Consider the following 10,118-nt stretch of genomic DNA (forward strand, 5'->3'; position numbering starts at 1 on the left):
ATCGTCCAAAATGAGAAGTGTCTGTTATGCCTGATGAATGTTAGCCATAATAACAATATGAAAATCCATACACACAAATAAATTGAAACATCACGTCATTTCAGCTGCACGTCACTAATATCGTAATTGCTAATTTTAAATGTACAAAGGGGGGCACAGATAGCCGTAACGGAAAACGCGCAGCTATTCAGCATGACCAAGCTGAGGGTCGTGGGTTCGAATCCCACCGGTCGAGGATCTTTTCGGGTTGGAAATTTTCTCGACTTCCCAGGGCATAGAGTATCTTCGTACCTGCCACACGATATACACATGCAAAAATGGTCATTGGCTCTCAGTTAATAACTGTGGAAGTCCTCATAAGAACACTAAGCTGAGAAGCAGGCTCTGTTCTGTGGGTCAACAATAACGTGAGACCAATCAATTAGGTTTTTAGATTGAACAACTTTCTTGTTCTCCAGATTTGTGCTTTTCAAGGTTTGAGGTGTGGTTTCGATTCATATTCACCTCAATGATTCGTGGCAATGACATATACTGAGACCTATTAGCTTAACACTCTAATCTTTATAACACGAACACGCACAATTCGATGCATTACTGTTGCCCATCGATTGTCTGAATATGATATGATAAGCGTTTACCAAATCTGAAGCACGTACCTTCTTCGAGCCACTGTATCAAAAGAGTAAAATCTTCAAAACTACATTTCTTTATATAAATTGAGGTTTGGAAACATTCTTCCTCAGTATTCAGTGGTTAGCTTCCACAATAGTCACGTTCAAAATGGCTCCAGATGACGCGAATAAAAAACGAAATTCTACCGAATCGATCGTGCGATACACGGAGATTTTGTTCAATACCATCAATCATATGTTAATCGCATATGTAACAATCTATTTGTCGTACGTGTCTTACATGAATGGCTTCAAAAATCTTTTCTCGTGGCATATATTTCTACCGGCAGTTGGCGTAAGTACAGGGTGTCCGTAAATTATCCGAACAGCAAAATATGCGAAAGATGATCTCTTTTCAAAAACAATAGAAAAATCAATGTCCGTGTACCTTTTTCAATACATCTTTATGTTAAAACAAATTATAATTCAGAATAATTTCGAAATAATTGCTTCTTGTTGAGATAGGCAAATTTAAACATTTCGGAGACGTTTTTCCTGAGGGCCGCTAGTCATATTTGCGATAGTTTTTCCCTACGAATAAAAATAGATGAATCCAAATGTCCTATTATTATTTGAAGTAACCTACAGGTCATTGGCTTCATGTTAGGCTGGAAAAATAAAATTATATGGTTCAAATCCAGTGAATTCTATGGATATTTCTCTCCCGCCATAAAGCTCGAAAAATTGCTCTTTCTAAGACCACTCAACTCATTTGGCTTGGTTTTACAAATATTTGAAATCGGAAATGTGTCAAGAATATGCTGCTCAAGAATATAAAAGGTCAATGTATTAAACTATGCAATAATACTGAATTTATTCCACTTGATTGCATAGAACCATGCCTTCAAAGTTTGTACGGATAATTTGCGGACACCCTGTATTATCCAGGAGTTAAGAAACCACCCAATTAATTGATTATAATTGAAAAAAAAAACGACAGTACCACTTCTTCATGGCGGAGTCCTTCTTAACATTGTATTCGGCGAACTCATGGACCATGGAGAACACACCGGAAATGAAGCGCCGTCTCCATTGGATCCTACAGGCGATTGGATGCTGTGCGATCTTCGTTGGAACTGGTTTGGAAATTTACGACAAAGAGGAAAGGAAGCGGACACATTTTAAATCCCCCCACGCGATAACCGGTGAGTGGCGGTTTCAGTGAAGCGTTGCACAGATTACAACGGCTAGGCTTATCTCGACGTGACTAATTACGATTCAATTGCAGGCTTGGTTTCGATCATTTTTATCGTCTTGTCGATACTGAATGGATGGGCGGCAATGTACGCGATGAAAATCAGGCACATCATTAAACCCATCTATATCAAGTTGAGCCATTATATTTGTGGGATAGTGGCGTTTGTCATTGGTATGTATGAAGATTGATACTACAGTGACATCGACAACACTGAATTTCTTCCTCAACGTTTCTAGGTATGACATCTCTGGCGCTAGAATACAGTCCACGGCGCATGCTTTCGAAGGAAAATGTGAACATGCTGATATTGTTCACTTCGGTTGTGTCCGCATTTACCGTAATTGGTGCTGGAAAGACAATGTTTGCTCAATTCAGAGGAATGTGTCGATAGGATGAGAAAACTTAATGTAATTTATTCGACTTATTTATAATAAATGTAATAGGATCTATATACAATAATAATAAAGCATGTTGCATTACTTTCCAAGAGATAACAAAAAAAATCACACGAATTCCGAATTTTCCATGCAAAATTTTGTTTTGTTTCTCGGAAATCTAGATGTTATTCAGAAACGTGCCCCAATAGGGCGGTTCAAAATTTAAAAAAGTTTTAAAATCCAATTTCCCATCTTCTTTACTATCCTAACCAAAAAATAATGTTTTGTGAACATTTTAGCTTTCTATGTGATGGTTTAAGGTAAAGATAAATCGAAGCCAAACTTCAAATTTTCAAGAGCACAAATCTGGAGAACCAAATATCCGTTTAAGCTGAAAACTTAATCGATTGGTCACTAGCTGATGGTGACCAATCGATTAAGTTTTCAGCTCAAACGGGTGTTCGGTTCTCCAGATTTGTGCTCTTGAAAATTTGAGGTTTGGCTTCGATTTATCTTCACCTTAAAGGTGGCGTAAAAACGATGTAGAGTTACATGGAAATTAATATTGAGAAATTTTGGGAAATGTTCCAAACACGGTAGTATTGGAATGTCAATACAAACTTATCATCCCATAGTAAAAACTCATTCTTCAAAACATAATAAAGAAATTTGCCGATTATCCGGCCGACAGGAGAAGAGATATTCATGAGTTTGTTTGCTATTATTTAGCTTAATATGAGATTATAGCCCTTCAAACATCTACAAGAATCCCAAACAAAATTATCCATGGTTTCTTCAACAACATCCTTCGTTAAGGTTGGAATAATAAGTTTTCACTAAGGGATGATGCGTTTGTACACTAAAGTCTTTTTTTACACGGTTTTTTTTTTGCACGCTTTATTTTTACACGGCTTTTTTTACACGCCTTTCGGAATTAACACGGTACTTTTTTGCACAAAATTCGGAAATAACACGTTATTTTTACTTATTTACACGGATTTCGGAATTAACACGGCTATTTTTCCTATTCACACAAATTCCAGAATTAGCACGGTTTTTTTTGCACGGATTTTTTTTGCACGGCACGGGGGACCGTGTAAAAAAAAAAACTTAGTGTACTTACATTATAGTACTAGCGTGATTTGAACATTTTTCCAATTTTCTCCATAGTAATTTCCATATAAACCAACGACAAAAGGTCGAAAGACAAAATTCGACAAAGCCGATTGATTCGAGCTCCGAACCGCTCATGGAAACCAATAATAGATAAGTCAAGTCAATTGACATCGCCAAACCACTAACGAGACGCCTAAGTCAGTTGAGTATTATAAATTTCCATAGTCACAGTGCGCATCGTACCTTCGTGCTGTGCGTACACGAATTCTCTCTGCTCTTGGAAGTTTTCTTAAAAACTACCTAAAGCAATAAAACAGTACTTTTCAGTGCTACAAAAACAGTACTTTTCAGTGCTAAAATTAAAAACGGTACTTTTCAGTGCTACTTAAACAGTACTTTTCAGTACTATTTGTTTGGACCCGTGCCTTCGATTTTTCGTTGGACCCGTTGGCGAAAGCTAGCGGTGGTAATCCTTCTTGGACACCGTCTTAGGAAAAAACCTTTCGAAGGTCACGTCTTCTTTCGTTTATTAATGAAACATGGTATCAACAACAAACAAAAGGAAGGGTGAATCTCTGAATTCACTACTTCCTTCCAAAAAAGTGGGTTTTAAAACTGTCACTACACGTGGCAAGAATGGAAGAAAGGACGCTTCCCCATAATGCGAACTTTCTTCCAAGGGTGAAATGAATAATTGTATCGAAATGAGCAATCAGTTCGATGCTCTAGACAAATTTTCCGAACACCAAATCGAAGCAGCCTATAGCCCAGGCTCTTTGATTCAAGTGAGGAAGCAAAGAGTGTTGCCTATAGTGGTCAGTTGTTCCGAATTTGGGGGATTTAGGCAGGAGATCTTGAACTCCATTAGGGGAATCAAGGTTTCCTTCCAAATCGCAAAGAAAGGAGACTGTCGCGTTTTGCCGGAAACTCTTAAAGATCGTGAGCTTCTTCTCAAACATCTTGAAGAGAAGAAGCACAAATTTTTTACTTATGACGACAAAACTGAACGTTTGTTCAAAGTTGTCTTGAAAGGTCTTTCAAGTGACTATAAATCACCTGAAGAGATCAAAAATGGAATAAATGATTTACTTGGATTTTTCCCAGTCCAAGTAATCATTATGAAAAAGAGAACCAAATCTGGCATTGTTCGGAAAGGGCTTTCTCAAAAATTTTATTTAGTTCACTTTAACAAAAAAGATCTAAATAATATTAAAGCTTTAGAAAAAGCAAAACTTTTGTTTGATGTCCGTGTGACATGGGAACATTTCCAGAAACCTGGAGGAAATTACCAGAACCGCACTCAGTGCCGTCGGTGCCAAAAGTGGGGTCATGGTACAAAAAATTGTCGCATGGATGCTAAATGCATGATTTGCGGAGGTTCTTCTCACGCCAAAGACGTCTGTCCAGTGAAGGAAGATACCACCAAATTCATATGTTGTAATTGCGGGGCTAACCATAAGTCCAATTTTTGGAATTGTCCTTCACGCAAAAAGGTCATTGAGGCTCGTGCCAGGCAGATGAAAGATAATATCCGTTACGATAACGGTCGTTTCCGGAATTTGCCTGGTAGAGTATCGAACAATGCTCATTTTTCAGTTAACGATCGCTTGATCATGAATCATACCCATCAGGAAGATCATAATCATGCTCATTCACAAACTAATTTTAATCCGTCGGGTAGCCGTTCGAATCTTTCTATTTCGAATGTATCTACCCACGGTAAATCCTTTGCCGATATCGTAGCAGGAAATTCGAACTCCTGCCCTGTTCGATCCATGGGTACCCATTCTACTTGTTTCAAATCAAATGGAAAAAACCCTACCGTCACAGGTAACTCCGCTTCTTCGTCTACCGGAAATTCCAATGGGAAATCACATGACATGTCTGCTTCTGATTTTAATTTTCTAACTGAACAATTGAATCTAATGATTGATGCAATGTTCAAAGCCACCACTATGACTGAAGCAGTCCAAGTAGGTGTAAAATTTACAAATCAAATTGTTATTGGATTACGTTTTTCTAATGGATCCAAATAATAATTTAAATATTTTAAATTGGAATGCTCGTTCTCTGAATGGTAAAGAGGACGAGCTGTTTAATTTTCTTACGGTTAATAACGTGCATATAGCAGTTATTACCGAAACGTATTTAAAACCTGGATCTAAACTCAAAAGAGATCCTAACTTTTTTGTTTATCGTAATGATCGACTTGATGGGGCATGTGAGGGAGTTGCAATCATCATTCATAGGCGTATAAAACATCAACTGTTTTCATCATTTGAAACTAAAGTTTTTGAAACTTTAGGTGTTTCTGTTGAAACACAGTTTGGTAAATATACTTTCATAGCTGCCTATTTGCCTTTTCAATGCTCTGGGCAGCAAGTTAATTTGCTTCAAACTGACTTGCGTAAATTGACTCGCAATAAGTCAAAATTTTTTGTCATTGGTGACTTTAATGCCAAACATCGGTCATGGAATAATTCTCAAAGTAATTCCAACGGCAGAATTTTATTTGATGAGTGCTCTTCAGGATATTTCTCAATTCAATACCCTGATAGCCCCACATGTTTTTCCTCTTCTAGAAATCCATCTACGATTGATTTGGTCTTAACCGACTCTAGTCATCTTTGTAGCCAACTGATTACTCATGCTGATTTTGATTCTGATCATGTCCCTGTTACATTTCAAATATCCCAAGAAGCGATTCTCAATCCTGTCAGCTCCACTTTCAATTATTTACGAGCCGACTGGAATATATATAAAACGTATGTTGATTCCAATCTTGATGTTAACATTTCTTTAGAAACTAAACTTGATATTGACAATGCTCTTGAAACTTTAACAAATTCCATTGTTGAAGCCCGTAGCATTGCAATTCCAAAATGTGAAGTAAAATTTGAATCCGTGATTATAGACGATGATCTTAAACTCTTGATCCGTCTTAAAAACGTGAGGAGAAGGCAATTTCAACGCACTCGCGATCCTGCTATGAAAATTATATGGCAGGATTTGCAGAAAGAAATCAAGAAACGTTTTGCTCAATTAAGAAACAAAAATTTTGAAAATAAAATTTCTCAACTGGACCCTGGCTCTAAGCCCTTTTGGAAATTATCGAAAATTTTGAAAAAACCTCAGAAGCCAATACCGGCATTGAAAGAGGAAAACAAATTATTACTAACTAATTGCGAAAAAGCTCAAAAACTTGCTATGCAGTTTGAAAGTGCGCACAATTTTAATTTAGGACTTACTAGTCCAATTGAAAATTAAGTTACTCAGGAGTTCGAAAATATTCTCAATCAAGAGAACGTTTTCGAAAATGCCTGGGAGACTGATTTGGAAGAAGTGAGAACTATTATTAAAAAAATCAAAAACATGAAAGCTCCTGGCGATGATGGAATTTTTTACATCCTCATCAAGAAACTTCCAGAAAGTAGCTTATCATTTTTAGTTGATATATTTAACAAATGTTTTCAATTAGCATATTTTCCTGACAAATGGAGAAATGCTAAGGTTGTTCCAATTTTAAAACCAGACAAAAATCCTGCAGAAGCTTCTAGCTATCGTCCAATCAGTTTGCTTTCCTCCATCAGTAAACTTTTTGAAAAGGTTATTTTGAACAGAATGATGGCCCACATCAACGAAAATTCAATTTTTGCCAATGAACAGTTCGGATTCCGCCATGGACATTCGACCACTCATCAACTTTTACGTGTAACAAATTTGATCCGTTCCAACAAATCTGAAGGCTATTCTACTGGTCTTGCTCTTCTAGACATAGAAAAAGCATTCTACAGTGTTTGGCATGAAGGTTTGATTGTAAAATTAAAAAACTTTAATTTTCCAACATACATTGTTAGAATAATTCAAAGTTATCTGTCAAATCGTACACTTCAGGTTAATTATCAGAACTCCAGATCTGAAAGACTTCCTGTAAGAGCTGGTGTTCCTCAAGGCAGCATTTTGGGACCAATATTATACAATATTTTCACATCTGACTTACCTGAGCTACCTCAGGGATGTCAAAAATCTTTGTTTGCGGATGACACAGGCCTCTCCGCCAAAGGTCGAAGCCTGCGTGTCATCTGTAGTCGATTGCAAAAAAGTTTGGATATTTTTTCTTCATACTTGCAAAAATGGAAGATTTCACCTAATGCTTCCAAAACTCAACTAATAATATTCCCACATAAACCAAAAGCTCTTTATTTGAAACCTTCAAGTAGACATGTTGTCACGATGAGAGGGGTTCCAATAAATTGGTCAGATGAAGTTAAGTATCTAGGGCTCATGCTAGATAAGAATTTAACTTTTAAAAATCACATTGAGGGCATTCAAGCCAAATGTAATATATATGTAAAATGTCTCTATCCCCTTATTAATAGAAAATCAAAACTTTGTCTTAAGAACAAGCTGTTGATATTCAAACAAATTTTCAGGCCAGCCATGTTGTATGCTGTACCAATATGGACTAGCTGTTGTGATACCAGGAAGAAAGCTCTGCAGAGAATTCAAAATAAAATTTTGAAAATGGTTCTGAGGCTTCCTCCCTGGTATAGTACCAATGAGTTACATAGAATATCTAATGTTGAAACATTGGAACAAATGTCAAATACAATCATTAATAATTTCAGGCAAAAATCGTTACAATCTTCTATTGCAACGATTAATGCGTTATATGTTTAGGTTAAGTTAGGTTAAGTATATTAAAAACGTTTTTTTTCTCTTATAAGCAGGTGAAATCAACTCACCTGTAAAAAAACTGAACTGCTACGGCAAATGAAATGTAATATGTTGTTAACAAAATGTTAATTAAATCTTAAATTTGTTTTACCAAATTAGGATGATAGTGTTGTCAAATAACACAGAACACCTAGATATAAGAAATGAATGTAATGTTTGGAATGATACTAATAAAGAAATTAAAAAAAAAAAAAAATCCATAGATATCTGTGACAAATTTTTATTATAACGAGGCTTGATAGTGAGAGCTTTTGAACGGCAAAAATTTAAACATCTCGTGTATTTTTTTTTTCCATACATAGGAGAAGGTATCGACAGTGATTGTTGGATATGGAGTGTATATTATATTTGTTATGGCTATAGCGGTCATGCAACTCAAAGGTAAAGGGAGTCTTTAGAAGATTTTTGCAAATGATGTAAAATGAATAGATGGATATAGGGGAGCGACAAGATTTAAATTTAATTGGGTGCTGAAAATTGAGCAAGCCTTTTAGAGTCAGTAAGCTTCCAAGCGTCCTGTATTCTGTCAAAATTTATTGAGGAATCTATGCAAAGGTTTCCTTTGATTTCCTTAAAAAATACTTGGTGAATCTCTGATTGAATTTTTGAAATAAACCTAGTGTAATAATTCAGTGAAAACCACGGTATAATTCTCCGAAGAAATCTCCGAACAAATTTATTTGATTTTTTATAATATTTTCGCGGAAAAGTGTTTGTCAAAATAGCTAAAAGTATTCCACTTAGAATTTTATTCAAATTTTCCTCATAAAAAAAATGATTTTTTGAAGCGGTTCCAAATTTTGTTGTTTTGTTTTTTGTGACGGTTTTGGAGGAATGCGAGAGGAATCTTAAAATGTAGGAATGCTAGAGGAATCTTAAAAAATCCACAAAATTTCATGTGGAAAATAATATGTTTTGTTTTTATCAGACATACTGCATTTTCATGGTGTTCACAACTACCAGTTTGAAAAGTTTTGTATCATAGTGTTTACATAAAATGACATTCGAATCAGCATGCAATATTGATGTTAACCGGATGAACTTTCAGTGAACGAATGCGCAGCGAAATCGCTCATTATTCTATAAACACGCAAAAACGGTTTTCTTCCATCTGGAAGTTGCAGCGTGACGCCATCGTAAATAAATTAATTTTAGCTCGTTTGTACCGTTTTGTCTCAAATTCCAAACATGACTCATATTCCAAAGGTATCCAGTAATTAGGCCGAATAGATCATTAGACATTAACTTTGAAACATTAACAGAAACCAGACATTTTTCCTGCTTTTATTGTAGGTTAATTTTTCTTAGTTTTTATCTCATTCGGTCTTATAATTATTATTCTATTACTTCTATTTCTTCTAAAGTACTTTGGACCAATGACCCAGCACCTATTCCGTACAGTCGACTTTCTTTAACTATTTTTCACGAAAACAATTCACATTTCTTCATAGGATGATTAATTTTTCAAAGACATCATTTTTTACATTTAAAATCGCCATTGCTCGGAATACGTGTCGTGTTTGGAATTTGAGACAAAACGATACAGCACAACCAACGTTTAGGAGTCACATGAGGCTTTTACCCACCCTAGAATACACTTCTGTCATAATTATTAAGGAAAATGAGAAGGTGAAGGGGCCCAGATAGCCGTAGTGGTAAACGCGCAGCTAATCAGCAAGACCAATCTGAGGATCGTGGGTTCGAATTCCACCGGTCGAGGATCTTTTCGGGTTGGAAATTTTCTCGACTTCCCAGGGCATAAAGTATCTTCGTACCTGCCACACGATATACGCATGCAAAAATGGTCATTGGCACAGTAAGCTCTCAGTTAATAACTGTGGAAGTGCTCTTAAGAACACTAAGCTGAGAAGCAGGCTCTGTTCCAGTGGAGACGTAATGCCAGAAAGAAGAAGAAGAAGAAGAGAAGGTGAAGATTTTGGAGCAGAGAGAAAAGTATTTACGTCATCATTACACGATCGGTAAGAAATTAGAAGGTTCTAGTTTTAGTGCTACTGCAAG

At 36.2% G+C, this 10,118-nt stretch overlaps 1 protein-coding gene across 1 annotated transcript; it reads left to right on the top strand.

The window, feature by feature from the left end:
* The first annotated feature begins 721 nt into the window (after positions 1–721).
* On the top strand, positions 722–2,356 carry LOC5572424. The gene is made up of 4 exons (XM_001660320.2): positions 722–966; positions 1,612–1,816; positions 1,900–2,040; positions 2,106–2,356. Exons 1-4 carry the CDS (start codon positions 781–783, stop codon positions 2,258–2,260), a joined length of 687 nt encoding a protein of 228 aa, XP_001660370.1. The 5' UTR covers positions 722–780; the 3' UTR covers positions 2,261–2,356.
* The last annotated feature ends 7,762 nt before the right edge of the window (positions 2,357–10,118 follow it).

Source organism: Aedes aegypti, chromosome 2 (genome assembly GCF_002204515.2).
Source record: "Aedes aegypti strain LVP_AGWG chromosome 2, AaegL5.0 Primary Assembly, whole genome shotgun sequence".
In the NCBI taxonomy this organism is placed as follows: domain Eukaryota; kingdom Metazoa; phylum Arthropoda; class Insecta; order Diptera; family Culicidae; genus Aedes; species Aedes aegypti.

Coding starts and splice junctions, on each gene's coding strand:
- LOC5572424 (XM_001660320.2), top strand. CDS start 781: ATGGCTCCAGATGACGCGAATAAAAAACGAAATTCTACCGAATCGATC. Junction 967..1,611: donor TATTTCTACCGGCAGTTGGC/GTAAGTACAGGG, acceptor AAAAAACGACAG/TACCACTTCTTCATGGCGGA. Junction 2,041..2,105: donor GATAGTGGCGTTTGTCATTG/GTATGTATGAAG, acceptor CAACGTTTCTAG/GTATGACATCTCTGGCGCTA.